Source organism: Pollicipes pollicipes, unplaced genomic scaffold (assembly GCF_011947565.3).
Source record: "Pollicipes pollicipes isolate AB1234 unplaced genomic scaffold, Ppol_2.1 Scaffold_4881;HRSCAF=5763_pilon_pilon_pilon, whole genome shotgun sequence".
Taxonomy (NCBI): Eukaryota; Metazoa; Arthropoda; class Thecostraca; order Pollicipedomorpha; family Pollicipedidae; genus Pollicipes; species Pollicipes pollicipes.
This window is the reverse complement of record NW_023596576.1, coordinates 2,856,706-2,877,460: the sequence shown is the minus strand read 5'-3', so window position 1 is coordinate 2,877,460 and position 20,755 is coordinate 2,856,706. Positions and strand designations below refer to the sequence as shown.

The following is a 20,755-nucleotide window of genomic DNA, read 5'->3' as shown; positions in this document are numbered from 1 at the left end:
GGAGACTGGGCCACGTCTTAGATATACGTTTGTTTACATTTGCTGCTCGGCGGCTACGGTGCAATGTCACTGAGGGTACGCTCCACGCCGTAACGCTAAAGCGCCCTAGTGAGTTTCATGCCAAAGTCGTGACGCTGTGAAGTCAGTGCTGGAGCGAGGTAGAGCAGTGCTCGAGCCTGGTCCTGAACTCGCTCACCGCTTTGGTAAGCTGGCCCGGGTCGTCACCAGAGCAGGCCTCATTAGCGTCATTTGACGGCGCGTGAGGCGGGCGGCGGCAACGCCACCTCCCTGTCCGTGTCTGCGCACGTCCAACTGATCCCTGTCCCAGTCTCGGTTACGCGCCGATCGGCGACGACAGCTCACAAGACTCGGCACTCGCCCCTCACGGGTTAGAGGCGTCCAGTCGCGCGCGCGCGCGCGCGCTGCCACGGGCCGGCGCCCCTGATTGGCTGCGTTGAGCGCGCGCCGTGCCGCCGGTTTTGGCGTGCCAGCGCCGGCCGTTGCCCGCGGCAGTTGCTCTCGGTGAAGCAGGGGTCGGCAATGGCTGGGCTGTGGTGGGCGCCACCGCTGCTGCTGATCACCATGCAGCTTATGGTGTCAGGTGAGGGGCGAGGGCAGCCGGTACCACGGCCGGCCTCTCACCGGTGACTGACCTCACGTGTAGCCCCAATCCTGCGCCGATCAGTCTGGCTTGACGTCAGCTCGGCAGGCGAGAGGGACGTTGCGCTGGCACGTGGCAGTGTGCGTCTAGTTCCCGATTTGGCGTGAATACGCGTATCCAATTTGCATGTTTGCACTCTTGTTGTAACATTGCGGCGGGACTAAAAGTTGCTGCGGAATTTTTAGATCATTTAAGTATATTCAACTGTCCAGAACAGGGTAGTGGCGCGGGCAGGGGGCGTAAGGGCACTTGTCCCTTTAGGCCTCATGTCGCCATAATTTGCTGTTGCCAGCTACGCCAGGCTGGGCCGGAAGGGTTCTTCAACCCGGGAGGGTAATGCCCCTCTAGTGTTTTATTCACAAGGACCCCTGCCCGGGGAGACCAGTGGGCTGCACACTTCAATTGGGTGGATCAAACGGGCTTCAAAAATAAGTATTGATATGATCAAACACATGTCTTTTCGAACACCTCCGTTCTTTTCAGAATCGCTTCACGAAAACAATGAGAAATAGTTTTGGAAACGCGCCCTCGCAATGTCTAGGGGCATAAACGCGGATGCCCAGCGTTCCAGTCTCACTGGAACTAAGCGGCGGTAGCTACCACAGCCATCACTAGGCGGCGGGCGGCAGGCGCGCGAGAAAGACCATGTGTCGTGGAATATGGCTTGTGAAAGCACTGCACCGTTACAAAAGCAAAGTTAGGTGGCATGTGTTTCGCCTCTGTAATTTTGAGGTTGATTCTCAGGATAAACCATCAGTTACAGCAACACGAACAACGCGAACGTACTTGCAAAATATAAGGCACGGGCTGTCTTCCCTACTTATGAAACGATTGGGTACAATATTTGAAGTACTGCCTCCCGAAAGGTGATCGTTTTCGTCCACCCGCTGGTAGTCGATTGGTGAAGTGGTGGGGCCAACTCCACGCGGGTTATGGGAACTGCAAGGCGAGACATCAGTGTTTTGCGCCAAAGACTGCGAGCACGCACGTTCGAAGCTGTTTCATGTTTTCCATTAAATGGCGCTGAAAAAGCAATTATAATCACGAGGAGAGCAGAGGCTGGCGAGATCGATACAGCTTTTAAACCCCGTTTCCATCTATGATGGTGTTCAATGCGGTAAACGGAGCCGCGGGGTCAGTAATTTTGTAGAACTCAGCAAATTTTGGCCTCGCCCTAATTGTTACGGGTTTGGAAACGGCGGAATGCACCGCTGTAGGATGAGAAGCGTCGATGGCTGGCTCAAATCCGTCGTCTCTTGCCTGCCGCCTTCATTTCACTGCCGTCTAAATACGAGAAGAATCGCATCTTCTGGTGGTTTCTGTCTCATGCCTCAATTAGAGGCCGTTTACACTCAAAGGGAAGAAGAACACATAAACAATCGCTGAGTAGTTCTTTATCAGGATTACAGAGGCGCGCCAATGCTATAGGCAGATCGGAGCCAAAGCCCAATTCCAGAAAGAATAGGGGCGCTCATAAGCTGGCGGAAGGGGACGCCCAGGGTCTGGATGAAACATGCCCTAAACGAAATCACAACAACCGCATAAGGGCGCCCTAGGCCGGATTAGAACGACATGCTAAACAGATGGAGAGGCGCCCTCCCCCCCCCCCCCCCCTCATAAGCCTGGCTAAGTGGGGCCCCAATCATTGATCAACTCATGCTCTTTGTAACGAAATATGCAAGCTGTGTTCATGGAATTTACGAAAACAACAATGTCCCTCATGGCTGGCCAACAAGATCAGGTAACACGACGTTCGGAAGCTAGATAAAGGGGGAGTAGAACACTGTAGGGCAGGAGGCTGGGGGAGAATATTGGAAAGGAGAATTCTCAAGGGGTAGGTAAGTAAGGAGTGACTGTTTCTCCCATGTGGAGGAGAGCTCCGCACTTACAGCACAAACACGACAGAAGCGCAACAACGCACGTGAGAAGAGCGAGATCGCAGACACGAGACCAGGGTAACATTGCGCGTGAGTAGAGCGGAGCGGTGCAGCGGAGTCAGGTAGGGTAGAGCAAGGGACACGGGAAAGGCGCATTCGAAGGATTATAAATTATTATTATTAAATCAGAAAGGAGAGAGTGCACATCCCATATAAGGAGACCTGCTTTCTTAGGAGGAAGGGCGGCAAAAACTCGGATGAATGGATGTCTTTGCGCCTTTGTGTTTTCATTGGCTACCAAGGTAGAGGAAAGTCAAGATAAACCCGAGCCGAGCTTACTACAGAGAACCGTAGGCAAAACGATGACCAGGTGGCGGTTATCGGTTAAACGTTTTGGAAACAACTAGCGCGAATACGATATATATATATATATATATATATATATATATATATATATATATATATATATATATATGCCTATTTAGGCACTCATCTGATAGCTAGATAGATGAGATTTGCATAGCATATAAATGTGGCTGCATTTTTGGAGGCTGGTATTACGCGTGCTGTTGGCCAGATGGAGTTTTCCTAATAACCATTTTTGAAATGTCTTACCGTTAGAAATATATGAATTTCAAAAAGTTTGGGCAATTGACCTTGATATTTACAGAAAAGAAGTGTGATAATCTGTGTACAGAATGTGCTTGAAATTTTTTTAGCTGTGGCGACTGATCTTGTCACCTCACGTTTTGTTCTTATATGCTACATGACCGGGAGCTCCGGTAGCGCAACGGTGTAGCTGCGTTTTTAAAAAGCCAGGGTACGGGGCTCGGTTCCCCGCGCCGCCGGCTCTTCTGACCAGGTTGATAGGTGAGTGGCGCCTTGCAACCTAAGTGACTGAGTGCGTTATTAGGCTCAATTGGCGACCAAATGACGATACTCCACCCTCGCTTCTTGGCCATCTTCAGAATGGAAGGCAAGGCATCAACTGATCTGGCGTTGTTTTGATCCAGGTTCGCCCAGTCCGCGACCGTCGGGATGGTTTAAAAGGAACGCCGCATCCAAGTTTTCAAATTGTACTACGCAGACCCATCGAGTTTTCAAATTGTACTACGCAGACCCATCGAGTTTTCAACATCCAGCACCTGACGCGTGAACTATCTGACTCTTTAAACATTCGCTTCGTCAGCTCGCTCAAGCATGACGTTTATACTGAATGCCGGTATGTTGATTTTCGCCTTCACGTGCGATAAGTTGCAATTTCTCCTCTTATTTTCAGTCGCTGTGATGCAATCTGTTGCCGTTTGCCCGTCTGGTAGTCAGGGCTGGTCGCGTTATATGAAGCTATCCATATCCAACCATCATTACCATCATATCAAGGTGACATGAACTTAAAGGTGCTGGACTGAATTACATATTACGGAATGATTGAGACCAGGTAATGTTGTTACGGATGTGATAATCCTTTTATCACTCCCGCGATGTGTGTTAGTACCTACACGAAGGGGATTTTCCGGCAAGCTGATTGCGCGGACGCCGTGATGTGTCGCATGGCCCGTAGATGGACTGGATAGTGTTTTCGGCTGTGCCTTTTATGCTAAGAAGGGACATGTCGGAGGTGTTTGGGAATATTTCCGGCTGAAAATCAAAATTATGGAGTGTTGTATCACGAGAAACCTAGGTGATATGTTGATGTTTTGAATTTAAATTCAAATGAGGCTTTCCGCAGTTTTGGGCTAGGACCGTGCCATTATTTTTGCCTTTTCTCCTACTGCTAGATCGGACGCGTACTATTTTATCAGTAATACCGGCTTTCTCGAAATCACGCTGAAAAGCTAATAACTTCGCTTTAAAGTAATGCCTGCGGGGGAAATGTTATTGGGTTTCCTGTTTTATAACTGCGGAATTAATATGGTTTCTTTGCCTTGCTTTTTCCACGTGTGCTTTGTAATGTTTGCAACACATCTATTTGTCAACAATGTTTATGTAGTAGATTCTACGAAAGCTTGAGATGCTCTGTTTAAACAAAATATATGCAAAAATGAAGCTGTCATTTCACGAATGTAACATAACTTTATATTTTAGCTTTGATTTCTCCCCTATGCCGCCTATTACGATGGCTCTTTTCGAGGCGCGTTGGGGCTCCGGGAATGAAAATATAATCTGATATTTAGTGACGCACTGGTTCAAATTTCAACCAATATGCTTCTCGGTTACAGGGTCTCGTCACCCGCTAGGCCAACAACAAACGGTCTTCTATTCGCACCAGTAGAGCTGCCACGGCGGTTGTCAGGATGGTGGTGGTTGTGCTTGCAGGATAGAAGCGTAATGCTGTAACAAAGGGTTGGCGGCGTATGTTTGACTCGGAAATAATTATAAGTTATATCTTTATTACGTCTGGACGGTGCAGCAGTGGCATTAGACAATGCTACTATTAGATGTAACTGGTCCGAACGTTTCACTGGAGTATGTTTTTGAAATATGCCCCGAAATGTGAGGCATTCTCTTTCAACTTAAACATGACTACATTTGTGGTTAGGTCGAATAACTTAAGAAGCCTGCGGAAGTATGACATGGTGGAGGATGCGTGGTGAGAAGACACCACACGGAGGACGTATGGTGAGAAGGCGGTCACTGACCGGCATGTCATGTGATCAACATCATAGACAGATAGCAACACTACAAAATTACAAAGATCAAGCAAGCAGCACTCATGATACTTAATAGAACCTTTTCAGCAAACCATTTATAGAAATCAGTCCAAGATGGCTCCCAACGCTGGGAAAAGTCCCCAAATAACCTCGTAAACTTTTTAGCAGAGCGCTGGGCTCGTAATCAAAAGACAACGGTTCGAATCATAGTGATCTCGAGGAGATAATTTGTATTTCGTCGCGCACAAGGCTGAAAGCTCAACACCATCCAGTTTTTCTTAGCACTCAACCTGCGGGCAGTCGCAGTGCTAGATTGCGGAAACGTCGCGTACATACTAGAGCTGCCACTTGTTAGCCCGCGCGCCCGTAACATGTTGTTCAATTACACATTCATGACATATTGAGTCATGGCGCATTCAATAACGTCATCAGCAGGATGCATGGCTTAAGCACTGCACGACTTCTGCTCATAATTAAAGTATACAAAACACGATGAGTGGTTGAAATCCCTACAGCTCACAAAAGAGTGAGAACCATCATGAACTTATCAAGAAGTGGTAGGTAAGGCTAAATACCATTCATAAGTACAAACACGTCATGAGGACACACGATAACTGACAAAGCTGCTAGGTTCAAGTGCTCAGGCCATGTTCAAACAGCAACCGCCACCCAATATGTCCTGTCTATATTGTATGGAAAGGAGGGCCTTGAACTGGAATCGAAACGCATGCCAATGCCCGCCAAATCCACAACACCTTACTGCCAAACCGGTATCCTGTAACTCAGAAGCTATCTGCAGACTATACAGCCTAGATAAAGCGATAACTTCTACTGAATGCATGCCAAGTCTCGCGGTTTCACCCACGGTTCGTTTAACCACCAAGACAATGGCGCACTGGTCTATGCTGCAGCATCATAGGACGATTACGGCGCCTATGAGTCGGCCTCGGCACAGCCGAGACCACGGCCAAGGCTAGCTGCCGTTGTGAGCTGTTCAAGAAACTTGGACGCATCGATGCAAGGCGTCGGCGTTGTTTTTCCTTTGCGTCTTCCTCATGAAACGATTGTATGGAAACACAATGGGTTGTGAAATGTCAGCATTTTGTTCATATAAGGTACGTTCTGAGTTGGTAAAGAAGTAAATTTAGGCATGATTTATACGTAAAAAGATAGAAATAGAACGAACACTGAATGTAATCTGATCCAACGGAATGATATGATATGGTGCAATTGTATATATATATATACAGGTATAGGTATATACTTAATGCGTATCTGTTCATATGAAATTAGCGATTCTCACACAGTTATGGCATTTCGGACGAAAGCCGCAACGGAATGATGCATAACCCAGAAGTATGCTTAGATCAGGTGGTTAAGTTTAAAGTGCGCTCTCATTGTCGTGTGAGTCCCGACCCCTACGTTCTGATCGCGTACAGCCAGGACAACAGCAGAATTTGATGGCGTAAGTTTTACGTGCCGCGATGCTCGGGACGGTCCGTCCCGCCCTGTGACGTCACCTGACCTCGAATGTGGCCGGTGCCACCGGCCCCAGGCCATGCCTGTCAAGGGCAAATAGCGAGCGTCGGCAGCGACTCGAAACCACTCCGCCACGGACTGCTGGATCGGAAGGCGGACGATCACACCGGCTGAGCCATCGGGACGAGCACACATGGTCATAAGTCAGCACGCATCTATGAACCTATCCTTATGTCAGTTATTGTTCAAACATTTACTAGTGGTGGATTCTGTGAAATCAGGTGGGCTTTGAATCCTCCACAAACACTTCACACATATCATGAACATATTGCTCGTGCTTACAAGATGAACAGGACATGTGACTTCCTCGCCAGACAATAGAGTTGTCATTGAATGGTGTGCTCCGGTATGCCTTCGCTCATCGGTCTAAATGGTTTGGCGCTGCTGTGTGTGGCATAGCGAGACATTCCATTTATTTTAACGACCATCAGGTGCGCTTACAGTCGCCGGGAACTGAGGCAAGCATCAAGTATTACCGCTCGGCTTGGACAAGTGTCTGGGTTACCGCCCTGTTTGTGACGTTTTCCTCGAGCGCACTGGGTATGGAGACAGTGGGCGACGCACGTTGACTACGCTGCAGACGGTGCCGAAACTGCCATTGCTAGCGCACACCGACAGCCCGTGGTGCGTCTGCGCTAAGCGGATTAAAAGTTTTACTTCTTGAACTTCTCTTGAACCTTGTGCTACAACTACGCCACCTATTACAGCAACAAACCTTAATCACTCAAAAGTGATCAATGACCTGATTTCCTTGTAGAGCATGGAGAGTTTTGTTCTGCCTCAACATGCGTGGAAGACGTCCCGTTCTTCATGAGTTATTCTCTCCGTATGATGCCTTTGATACGCAGTTATTCCGCCTGAGCTTGGTGTAGGCTGGCGGCAGAAGGCAGTAGCGATTTTGGTTTCATGCGATCTACCGAAAGTGACTGGAGATGGGTTGATTAATCGGTTGCGGTGCACTGTGCACTGCACAAAAAGCACGAGCTTTTTGGATGGCAGGCAGGCAAGTATTTAGGAGGTATCCAGTGGAAAGGGCCTCTGACCAAGGGGTTTCTTAAAGCTTTATGAACTCTTGGTTCTTGACCAGTTGCTGCTGTCATTTGACCTTGTTACTCTAGATGGGAGCCTATTGCAACACGATCGCTCCCAACCATACCCAATAAATGCATGACTGATGCTCAGCTCAGTCATGACTCATTATGTCGCCGGTATGTCGCTCCCAGCCATGACTCATAGTCAGGCCCGTGGCCACAGCCGCAGCAATTTCATTGTCGGGAAGAGTATATATTCGCCCAGTCTGTCTGTAGATGGGGTGACGGTTCCTGACCGCGGCGATCGTTGACGCTAGCCTGGCTTATGGGAATGTGGTACGCGACTTTACACTAGCCGTTTTATTAACTACGGCGTGGGACAAAGAAAAGTATAAGGGCCAGATCCAGCAGTTGCGCACGGCGCAAGATATTTGGAGCAAGGCGCACATACACAACAATGTATGCAGTAAATGCAAATCACGCACCTGGTAGGAGGACTAGGCGCATCGTCTCTAAAAGACCGGATGTTATCTCAAAACAACCTTGGTTCGCTGGAAGGGTGCGGCCACTTGTGAGCAATGGATTCGTTTTTGTACTTAGACAAGGGAGTGGAAACTCCAGCATTCTCATGGTAATCCAGCGCGATGCAAGCTCTTGCCGATACAGCCAGCTTGTGCTAGAAACCGGGCTAGTGGCTTAGTGGACATTGGGACCTGCCAAGACTGGACCAGTGAGTATAGCTTTCATATTCCTGCACGGATCCTGGATTTACAGTTACGAATAGACGTTCGTGAGCATATTTTGCCCCATAACGAAAAATTGTCATCGACGCATTTGATGGCACATGATTATTACGCACACATGTGATAGAAACGGCGAACGTCTTCTACACGGGCACCGACAGCAGAACATTCAGTTTCCTTAGTAATATAACTTGTTTGGTACGGTTTGGTAACTTGAGTGCTATGATTTGGAAAAGTGCGTTGTGCAAGTGGACCAGAAGATTTTGTTACGTAACAAATGCTGCAACCTCCAGAGACAAAGAACTAGGCACTGAAAGCGTGCATTTTTCATTGTATTCAGCTCGTAACCAGAGCTATCCCTAAACATACTAGTTACAACTAACATGTGAACGAACGTAAAAATAGTAATGTTCAATTAATGATGGTAACGGGTGAGGCTAGCTGATCAGGTTTTTAGTAACCCATCGCAAAGTATGCAATGCCGCAAAGCAATTAATGACTTTTAGAAATCGAATTTCGTATGAATATATATATATAGATAGATAGATAGATAGATATATATATATATATATATATTACATTCGTATATATGCATATATGTATACATATATATATATATATATATATATATATATTACATTCGTATATATATATATACATATATATATATATATATATATATATATATATATATATATATATTACATTCGTATATATACATATATATACATATATATATATATATATATACATATATATATATATATAATATATATATATATAAATATATATATATATATATATAATATATATATATATATAATATATATATATATATATATATATACACATATATATATATATATATTACATTCGTATATATGCATATATATATATATATATATATATATATATATATATATATATATATATATATATTGTGCACTTATTTATTGATGCACAAACTCAGTGGTGTGCGCGTAGTTAACGGTACAGCGATCTGAGGAGGAAACAAAAAATGTTGGATTTGTTGCGGTAAAAATGTTGGCACGATGGAGCCGTAACCTCATCGCTTCTAAGCCATAGCAGCATATAACAACTTATCACAAGGCCTGACACCTGTGTCCATGAACAGGAGAGAATACATCCTCTGAAAGGCAGAGTCCGACTCTTTTCTTGACCGCAGGCACTCGCTGGTCCGCGAAGGTCTTCACTATCGCCTCATTAAACAGTGCCGGGGGGAGCGTGGTGCGATGGGTTAACTCGCCTATAACGCAAAGTCTGCAGTTCCTGGCAACGTCACAGCATGCACTGACTTAAAACCATCCCAACACAGCGATCTACCATGCGAGCAAAGACCGCAACCACGCCGTCACCACTCTTATAGTAGAACATGAACGGTAAGCCAAAAACACGAAAAGTGCAGGTAACGGCCGATGTGCAACGCATTGATCCAGAGCACTAAGTACTGAAAATATTTGAAGAGTGTTCATGGAATGCTCACCTGGGCGCCCTCGAGAAGGTCCAGCCGCGTCTCGTGCCCCAGTTCCCTCACCCTGACGTCCCGCAGGTGTTCCGTCAGGTGCTTCACGAGATCCGGCCGCTGGTGTCTCTGGGTCAGCGCCTCCTCCGAGTCGTCGCCACGACGTTTGTTATTCAACTTGTCGAAGATCAGCTCCTTGGTCAAAGCTCATTGAATCACAAAGATTTAAGGTGTCAATTCTGCTCAGCATGAACAAGTAGCAGTTACATCTGGTCGTCAATAATCCAGCTCTAAACAGAGCTTATAACAGTTCCTTAACGTCAGTAGACCTTAAACCAGATGTTAAATGCAGGTAACTGACCATCAGCGGGTCGCCCAATGTAGTATATGTGAACATCCTGCAAGTGCTAGTTAAATCTGCCAAGATATTCGGCAACTGTGGTTGTCAGTTTTATTTTTCAAGCACGAAATACCACCGGTCGAATTCTCAAGCTGTCAGCTAGCTGACGTTGTCAACTTTGCTCGTTCGACTTCAGTTGTGAAGGCTGAGTTCTTCGTACAGGGAATTTCTCGACAAGTTTCGAAATCATACTGTCCAGACCTCCTCTCAGATATCTAACAAAGTAAGCAAGCAATCAGCATTGTGGAGCAGTGATGGCGCGAATGCAGTAGTCACTAACAGGCCTCCTCGCCGGTTCTACGCAGGGATGTGTATATTACTGTCAGGTGTGATAGTAGCTGCCTTCTTAATTAACATCTTTGGACTGCAGCGCAGGCACGAAATTAGGAGGAAATTTCATTTCACACATATGCAAATTCACGAAGGGGTATCGGCGGGATGCATCAGCGCCGGACAGAACAGCGTAGTGACTTGATGGTTCTGACTGCAGAACACGAGTGGGGAGTCCTGGGGGCGGATCCCGGTCAGCGCTGTGGGCCTGAAATATGCGAGCTAATATGACGTCCGTAATTGCTGACGTCTGTCGCGTGGTGCGTGGTGGGTGCCTGAACGGATCATACGCGCAAAGGGGAATTATCCACTAGTATCGTAATTTCTTCACTTTTCAATAGCAAGGTAGAATAATACAAAGGCTCCATGAGGCACATGCCCTCTGAATCTATGATGTCACTTACATATACTCTGTTTAGGGGGGGGGGGAGGGGGCATTTATGATTTAAGGAGCGGTGTAAATAACATCAGCGAAATAGTGCTGTCTAATTACCCCCCCCCCCCCTCCCCCGTTTAGTGTACCGATACGGCCATGTCCAAAACTCTGTCAGATATGTATCCGCATCAGTATAGTTATCACTCGCCACTGTTGTTTCACATATTCAACAAGGGGCATGTAAGCAACATTACCGGCATAAGGTCGCTGATACCTGGATACACATGATGGGTAACCTCCCGCATTATCAGGGCAAGAAAGGTGGAGAACTCACCCCTTTGTGTGCAGTTTCAAGCGAGTGCGAACATCCCCCGTACCTCTCCATTCACTAGCCGCCGGAAGGGAAGATGATGGTAACATGGTTTTCATTCAGTTGATTTTAGGTCCGGGGGGATGCTCTGCAAACTCTCGTCCCATGAAACTGGCGTAAAATGGGTAGCATCTCATGTTCTCGTCCCTAGTGCACAACACTTGTATAATGGCCATGTGAGCATTTTATTATGAAAGGGATGTAGATGTGGTATATTCTGCCCAAATGAAGTGTCGTGTCGCAACAATGAGGCGTGCTTCATTCAGCGTTGTAGGATAATCGGTGTTAGTACTTTCATCACACTTTGCATTAACAAACGATGTGTTTGCAGATTCAAAGTGAAACGACTCCCTGGAGTGTTTCCATTCTCTGCACAGATGAGGCGTTGTTTTCGAACAGGGTGTAAAAAAGTGTTCGGTGCAGGAGGAAGCCACATTACTTCCGTGACCCTGTTTTAAGATCTCACCCACCTCTCCCGATCGACCAGTTTATATGTGGACTCGTTCGGGATGTCATATAAGACACTCTAAATTGAGAACGGAGGCTGGCGGCGTCGATTTTGGACGTTTATCATTGGCTGTGATATCGGCAGTTTGCTCACGCGTTGTGGACAGCCGGGTGTGCCGTCTGTCGGGCCGGCGGAAGTCGCTGGGGACGGCAGGGAGGAGGGACGGCGACTGTTCCCCCCCCCCCCCCCCCCACCCTCCCATCCTCCCACTTCGCCGCTTCGGTCAGTTGGCCCAACTCTGCGCTGGGATGGGAGGCCGACTGCGATATAGAGTATGCCATTTGCGAGCAAAGTGGGAGTGATGAAGCATATTCATGCATCCGGATAAAAGTGATTTAGTTTTGATCTACAAAGTAGTTCACGAAGGATATTAGTCATGATTTTGTATGGGGTCCGAGGCAGGGGTGTCAATTAAGAAGCCCTATGACTATAAATGCAATGTTCACAGCATCCCAGAGTAGCCAGAAATAAGAAAAAATTAGATGTGATGTTTTAATGACATTTCATTTGTGCCAAAACAGGTTTTTTGCCAATCTGTGAAGCCAAATCATCACTTCCAACTGAAAACAAAAAAATTTTAAAAATCCGGAAGGCATGGTATGAAATATTCTATTCATAATGCTAACGTTCTCATTTAGGCACACTCTTTGTTGTTAGTTCTTATAACTCTGTGGTTACCACACCTGTGTTACCTAGCACTTACCTTCTATGGCCGAGTTATGAACACATCATCCTATAAGATACGCACTATAGCGTACAAGCATTGCGTCCCCCCCCCCCGCCACATAGGTTACACGAGCATCTCTTTTATCAGCTTGGCAGCTGTCTGGAGTGTGCTATCTGTTACGGTTCTTTCAGCTAAAGTTCAGCATTACATTGGGTAGGATGACATAGCTATGCTTGAAATGACTTGGTTGTCTAATGGCAGCAGATGTCGAGATGGTCCGAACTATTCCATCTCCGAGCCATAAGGTTTATTGTACTACATTCGACACGCATGACATCAACCTCTCTTCGAACAGCATTCGTCTGCTGTTCCCTTGTCAGAGCCTACAGACTGGGCCTCCTTTTTTAACCATCGCCCTAAGGGGGAGGTCGATGCGACCCTCCTGAATTTTTTTGAAGATACCTTCTCGACATTTTATACAGTTTTACCCAAATTCTCATTAGGCTATGGCACATGCATTGTACGTGTTTTAGCCCCCAACACATGTACCTAGTATGTCTGGTTGCAGGGCAGCGGCGGTTTAGGGACACGGCGCGGCGATCTACGGCCGGCGCGGGAGACGAGCGGCTAACGATGCCGCGGAATGCGCGCAGCGGGCCGGCATTGTTGATCAACGGACTCACACATAAATATTTGGTTAAAACACCTAAAAAATCGTACCAATATACTCAGAATTAAACAAAGAACACGCCCGCTTAGGCTTCGTGTTACATAGAGTGGTCTCGTACATATGAACATAATGGAATGCTCATATGTATATGGCTTGACATAATGGAATAAATTAGTTACCTAGGAAAACATTTCAACCAATCTGTAACATTTTAAACACGTGTTTAATCAAGTTTGACCCACTGGTCTTTTCTGCTGAGCTCCATCTTTCTCACATTAGAAATGACATGGGGTCGTATCAACGCCCCACCCCATCAGCCCGCGTTATGAAAAGCAAACCAGGGCGATGGTTAAAAGACGTTAAACCTAGACCACTAAGAAATCACTCCTATCCCAGTGTTCCAAAACCGTGCTGCAAAAGATTAGCCCACCAAAAAGTTTTCCTTCCTATGTACATCCAGGCTCGCTATGTGGGATGACTAACGGCTATTATCAGGGGCGGATCAAGATGGGGGAGGGGGGGGGGGGGGGGGGTATGGGGTCATGCCCAGCTGCTCCAAAGGGTCCATGGCCGGCGAACAGATGCAATTTTGTAAACACAAAACTCAGCAAAATTGGACGTCTTTGGCCTTCCAGGCTACCACGGACAGGAATAAGCTAAAGTGAACAGTCCATGGGTAGACGAAGATAATTCTTCACTGATTAAATGGTGGTGATTGGAAGATTTTAAGATTTATTACGTCCACATGTCCAGAGTCCCCATGCTGTTTTCAGGGACCCATATTCCCACTATTAGCGTCAAGCGGGTAGATAAAGAGCCTGTCATGTTGCGCTTGATTTCTTTTTATTTGCTCGGAAGAGCCTGCACTGTTGCTGGGTTCTTCCTGCCAGCGTGCCGAGGCTCTTTTTAGTCAGGGGCCTTCCAGAGATTATTTCCGTTCGCCCAAAGGCTCGTACGCTATATCTAAGTGTGAACAGCCTCATATGTTAACTTGCCAGTGTATTCTTGGGTGCTCAGGGGCTCTTCACGTTGGTTCCGATTAAGCTACCGACACACACACATGCACGTTGCGCTCCTGGGCCCTCTCCATTGGTCTAGGGCCCTTTCAATTTTGTCTCCCTTGCTCGGGGCCCTACGCTCTTGTCGGGGACCCATCTGTTAACCTATTTGGGCACACTCGGTCGTTCGGGGTCTTCTAAATTGGGTCCTGGATACTTTTTTAATGGAGGGCCCCACACACTTGTCTGGGCCCCATCTGCTAACCAGCTGGGGCACGTTAGATTGTTTGTTGGGTCTGCACAATGGGCATCTGAATGCAGGGCGCTGTGCTCCTGTTGAGGGCCATATAATAGCTTGGTCAGGATCAGGTTTACTCGATCTCTTGGGGGCCCTCTTCAGTGGTGCTTGGGTACTTGGACTTGAATGGAGAGCCTTGTGCTTTTATCGGGGCCATGTCTGTTAACCTGCTCGGCGGCCACACTCGACTGTTCAGGGGCCTTCTACACTACGTCGTGGTCATTTTTCATTTGAATGGAGGGCTTGTGCTCTTGTTGGGAACCCATCTGCTGACCTGCTCGGGCACACTCGATCGTTCTAGGTCCTCCATACCGTGTCTTGGGTAATTCCTATTTGAATGGAGAGCCCGGCGCCCTTCCCATATATATATATATATATATATATATATATATATATATATATATATATATATTGTATTCTATCAGGAGACAGTCTACTTAAAAAACACCAAAACAGTGTTCTCTCAGAGGTGCGAACCATGCACGCACACTCCCCATCTCATCAAGATCACACTTGCACAGCTCGGAGAACTATCAAACCGCAGGTTTTCTCGCAATTTCCGCAAACGATTTTCAGTCACAATGCCGCATTCCACCGTGACCTCCCATTAAAATAAGGTCCCAACGGGGTTTCATGGAAATGCGGCTCAAGAGGTTTCTTCAAAAAGCAAAAAAAAAAAAAGAAGAAGAAACGCCAGCAGGGGAAAAACAGATTTGCCGTGGCGTCTTCTATTTTATAACTTTCGGGAGACTGCCCGTTTTTTGGGTGCCGTACTTTTTTGCAGACATGGGCTTTTTCATAACATTGACCTGTGGTCTAGAAATAAGGAAAAATGGCCTGTCCACGACGAGTGCCGCACAACCCGAAATTGCTCACGCTTACGTTCGCGACACGCATTCAGCAGCGACATCTTGCTAACATCCAATGATTTTCCGCGCATTGTTTCATACGTTCCGCATCATCGCTTTTGCGAATGTACCTGCGGCCATGCTATTTTGACCATAAGCAGAAAACAGCCTTAAGTATGACTGCGATTGTTTGATGTTTCTATGACATCATTAATGCCGAGGGTACTTTGAAATAGGCTCCAAATAAACCTTTTCGCACTTTTGCGTGCAAGTAACTCATGGACTAGATCGTTTGGGGTTTTAAAAAGGACATGACCGTGAACTGCATCAAAAGGTCCTCTAGATGGCCATTTCAGTTCAAAACATCATACAAGCGTGGAACATTCCGTTAAGAATAACGGACCAAGCACGTGAATACACGAAAACACCTTAAACCCACGGACATATATGCAAGACTACCGCGAAAAAGGGCCAAAACACGAGGTAATGCTAACATTTGCTAGCAAATATGACTAGTACCGCCACTGCTGAACATCGGCAAGTTGAAGCACAGTGAGTGCTTGGATGGTAATCTCGCGTAATCAGCTTGGCAGAACCTTTAACGTCATACAAACGTGTCAAGACGCAATCAAACAATGACGTAGTGAGGAGCATATCTACTAGACAGAGAGATGTGGTCTGGAGCGGTCTTTTCTACTTAAAAATATAGCAATAGTCATGAGTGTGCTTGAAAAATCATATGCTTCCTTAAATGCCTTCGAATGTGGAACATTCCCTGTAATGCAAACCTGTATTTTGGCATGTATGTTATAACTTACCAATTTTGTTAGTTTTTAAATCTCCATTTATGACTGGCCTTAGATAATCGTTTGCGAGCTATCTCATCAATCCCACTTTTGTTTTTCCTTGTAAACGAAGCTATGAACTACGCTGTTATGTTCACGCTTTTTTTGTAACATCAAATGAAGAAAGGTAAGATAATTGTTCCTTACAAGTCAGTTTAGAAATTAAAAAAACCGTTTTGCTGCTGCCATAGCCACGTGGCTTGTGTGCGCTTGCGATTTAGTTAAGTCGTTTAAATGCATTTTATGATGCCGACATTAACGAATCAATCCGAGTTTTGGAGTAACTTGCAGTTTCGATGTGTCACGAATCTCCATGAAACGGGATCCAGAACGCAGACAAGGTGTGTCATAAAAGTAAGTATTGTTTGGTTAATGTGCTGTTGTAAATCTGGTCACGTACTGCTAAAAACGTTTTTAACCTGTTCAAAACGATGTCACGTCGGACACATTTTTATTTCGTGGCGAAATTCCTAGCATATTTTTCGAGGAGCTGAAAAGGCGGTTTGTCATACCGTGATGTTACTAATCAGTGATATGCTCTGAAAATTATTCCTTTGCTTACCTCGGGGTTCACTGACTGCGTTACGTCACGCACAAGATACCGAGAGCTCGTCAGTCACTTTCATTTCCTAACGCCTTCTCAGCTCCCTCTCCAACTCTGCGAGTCCCCGGTCCCTCGATCTTAAGCCAAAGGCGTGACGTCAGAGGAGGTCAGTATCTCCTGTGGTCCATAAAAAGTGTAGTGATTCTCCCGTGCCAAAGCTTCCGACAATCCGTCTATGACAGCTTTAGTTGGATTTGAACCCCCGTCTTGATTCGCCGTTTTTCATGACGCAGACTTGGCGCGGGTTCGACGCGGCCTTGCTGTCGTCTTAACCTTTAATGACACCCGAAACTGGCCTGTTTTCAGAGCTTAGTAATGTTTTGCCTGCATGAAAATAACGCTAGGCCAAAAAGTAAAAAAGGCAAATTGAAAGGGTCTGCATCACTCAAGCCCTGGAAGCGCCTGTAAAACGCCTGAGGTTCTCTTAAAGAATTGTCTGTCACAAAATGATTCGGGTCATTTCTTGAAAATTTATCGCGGCAGATTTTTGCTGGCTGAGTACGCCAGGCAGGTATGATGTTTTTTATCTGGAAAGCTTCACAGTGATATATTGCTATAAGCCGACACCGCCGCCATGGTCGCTAACGGCTGTGTTGCGTGAATGCATGTTTGTCTTCTCACAAAGGAAGAAACCTTACAGGCCAACACCAGCACGCAAGGAACGTCTGCAAATCATCTCCTAACTAATAACCTCGAAACTTTTACAGAAAACATCTGTCGATCTCGTTTCTGGCAAACCTTTGTGTGCCTCGTCCTTCCATGGCTTGGTTACCATCGTTAAACGTCACACGAGCAGCTACTACCGCACTCACAATGAGCAAGAGCATCGTCTCTCTCTTACCTTGCCTTTCCGCGGCGCGGTGACCTTGCGAAGTGCTGCACTATCACAATTAATAGCTACGCTGGAGAGGGAAGAGTGCGAGCTGGGGTATACCTCGTGTACATGCAGGGTGCTTGCCAGTTCACTAGAGCTTCGAGCTATCACTGTAAGTGGCAAAGCTGAGCAAGGAGAAATTACAACGCGATCGTTTGTTTTAAAACATTTTTCAACGCATTGGAGTAGGGGAGTAGACGAAACGGAGCATTCCTTCTGAACCAACTGAGTAACGAGTGATGAAACCTTTGTTGGCAATGTTGCCATCTATGCTCTTCGGCGTGTACTGCAAGTGGCTTGGTCCAGCTCGTTGTCGTGGGTTAGATCGGAAGTAAGTACTGCCTTCATTCGGTGTCCTTGCCACGATCATTTATCACGTTCTGGTGTTTTCCGCACCGCGTGACTCCTGTCATCAGTGTCCAGGAGGAAGCTTCTGATAAAGGGGCGACTGTATGGCGATGCATCGCAATTTATGTAAGCATTGCATTGCGTGAGTTCAGCAGCCTGTACAAGTAGGTCTGCTTGTATGACCAGCCCGCATGCCCCCCCCCCCTGCACACGCCAATGCACACGGTGGATTGCGTTTGGTCTAGGTGCCGTAAAGCACTAGGTCTCGCCGCGAGTGGATGCCGCCTTTACCACCGGTGACCGCCTTTCGCGGTCAGCCAATCAATCGCCGGACTGCGATTTATTTTCGCCCAGCTCAGGCAAGAAAACAGTGCATTTTGGCACCATGTTTCGTGCGTTCTTATGCAGCGTCTTGTTTAAAACATGTGGAATGTGGTAGAAGTTCCCCCAAATGAAGGAATGTCATACTGGTGTGTTTTCGGTAAAAAATCACAAATCAAACTAAATGGACTTTTAAACTTGCCATATTTTACAAGACGAAAGTTACTTTCGGTAAATTTGACGTGTCCGAAAGACAATTAAGCCGATATCAAATATTTCAGATGTAAATTTTCCTGTGTGTAGTAACCATGTAAGTTTTGACGGTTGACACCAGTCTAGATTTAAAAGGGGCGGTTAGAAATTTTTGTTACGGCTCGATGACTGTGACGGCCGAACATTATGAGTTATGGTGCTTCGCATACTAGTATTAAGTAGTGATAGGTTGTTCCAACTGCTATGTGCGAGTCTTGCAGGACGTATCAAATGTTAAGCCATCATATTTGAAAGAGTCGGGACCCGAATGTTGTAGTTCTATAAGATATCAGGACATGAATAAAATCCTTCGCAGGTTTCAAGCATCAACAGACATAATTTCGGAACCGTGCGCGGCTAAGCACGGCCGTAAAGTTCATGCAGACGATGGACCATAAACCTACGCCCATGGTCCTCCTTATTTTCTACAATTTTCTTTCCTATAATCCATACTCTTTCCATCACTCAAATATCCGCCGGTGGTGTCACTGCTATAATACACCGTGCAGCGATGTGACCGTGTTATCACGCACTCGTGTGGTAACGCGGTAGCATTGAGCGCGTTATCGCTCGACGGGAATTTGAACCACCTGAAGGTTGCTGCAGAATAATTTCCGAACGCGGCGGTATAGCTGCGCCACATTTTAGATAGTTGTCGCCAACTGAACAGCTGATCTTTTGGTTTAAAAACATGATACACTTTGTAAGATCTTTGGCCTATAGCAGGTCAAAGTCAGGCTATAACTGTCAGCAAATACGATTCCTAGGGAATCGTTGAATCTGATGCGGGAACTGAGGGCTAGAATTAGTCGTACAACTTGGGGATTGTTTCGTAAACAATACTCAATTATGACTACAATTGACTAATTCCAGTTATACTGGGTGAGGTTTAAATGTCATATCAAGATCGAAACCAAACTGCTTTGTTACTGGAAAATTGCTCTATTAGGTACATTTTATGTGATAGGTAGGCTGATGTTGAAACCTTTGGTAGCAGATGCGTCAAAAGACATCTTATTTTGAGGTCAGCAACATAAATGGATGTCACTGACGTAAGATGACCCCAACAAGCCTTTTGTTTCGAGAAACATGTCGCCTGGTGTAGTTATTGAGGCTGAATTTAAGCTCAAACATCATAACAGAATGGGAGGCGTTTGTTCATCTTGACCTTTGAAAGGTCAAATTTGCTTACAAACATTCTAGGTTAAAGCTGGTCGTGGACGGGAGGGCCAAAGACACTTCCAACACCGATCTGTAGGACTAGCCTTTTACCTTGTTGGGCCTTTTTCACTCGAAGGTCATGCATTTGAAACCTCACAAACTCATTCAATTGATTTCACATAGAACCCTACTTACCCTGAAATCTACGTGTAACTTACGTGTCTCTTGCTTCCTTAGTCTCTTCAGATCACAAGGAGTTAAACTGTCCCACCTCCAACCAAACAAGTCGCATTCAATCGGCTATCCAGGCACCCAGGCACGTGCTAAAGAAACATTTTACGTATTCCATGCATTTGGGTCACAACGATCTTTTTTTCGCGCGAATCTGGATGTTAATTTCATCGTTGTATCTTGTATTGGTTTCAGGATGTGTTCCAAGTACAGGCCGATGATATCTTACCTGCCACATGAATCTTTTTGCCTGCCACCCGCTATTTCGGGCTGCAAGAAATTCCACTGGTTGTTCTATGTGTTGGAGAATAGGTGCTGGCGTGAACGGATGATTCCAATAGACGATAGGGCTTTCATAGGACTAGTGGATAACCTGTTCCTCTATGCGTCTCGTCAGCAACTTGATCTCCTCTTGACTGTCCTGTGACGCGTGATGACAATGGGTCGCTGGTGACTGTGAATGATGCATGCAGTCATTTATGTATGTTTTCCTCTTTCGAATTATGTCTGCTACTGATTGAAGAATACATTTCTATTTCAACTTGCCACTCACGCTGCAATGGCAATGAATGTAACGTTTGATGATGCACAGTCGAATGTTTCGAAGGCGAAGGCCTTTGTCGATATTTCCCACCTGATTTACACGGAAGTCCAGTTGCTCGATGTGGT

The 20,755-nt window shown here is 46.1% G+C and overlaps 1 protein-coding gene across 1 annotated transcript in view; it reads left to right on the top strand.

Annotated features, from left to right (window-relative positions):
• Nucleotides 1-524: 524 nt before the first annotated feature.
• The window catches only part of LOC119101295 (protein amalgam), a 72,727-nt gene continuing 52,496 nt past the window's right edge, over nucleotides 525-20,755 (top strand). Inside the window, exon 1 of the mRNA XM_037224586.1 lies at nucleotides 525-601. Within this exon, the coding sequence (XP_037080481.1) occupies nucleotides 541-601 (61 nt within the window). The 5' untranslated portion in view covers nucleotides 525-540. The remainder of the gene's footprint in view (nucleotides 602-20,755) is intronic.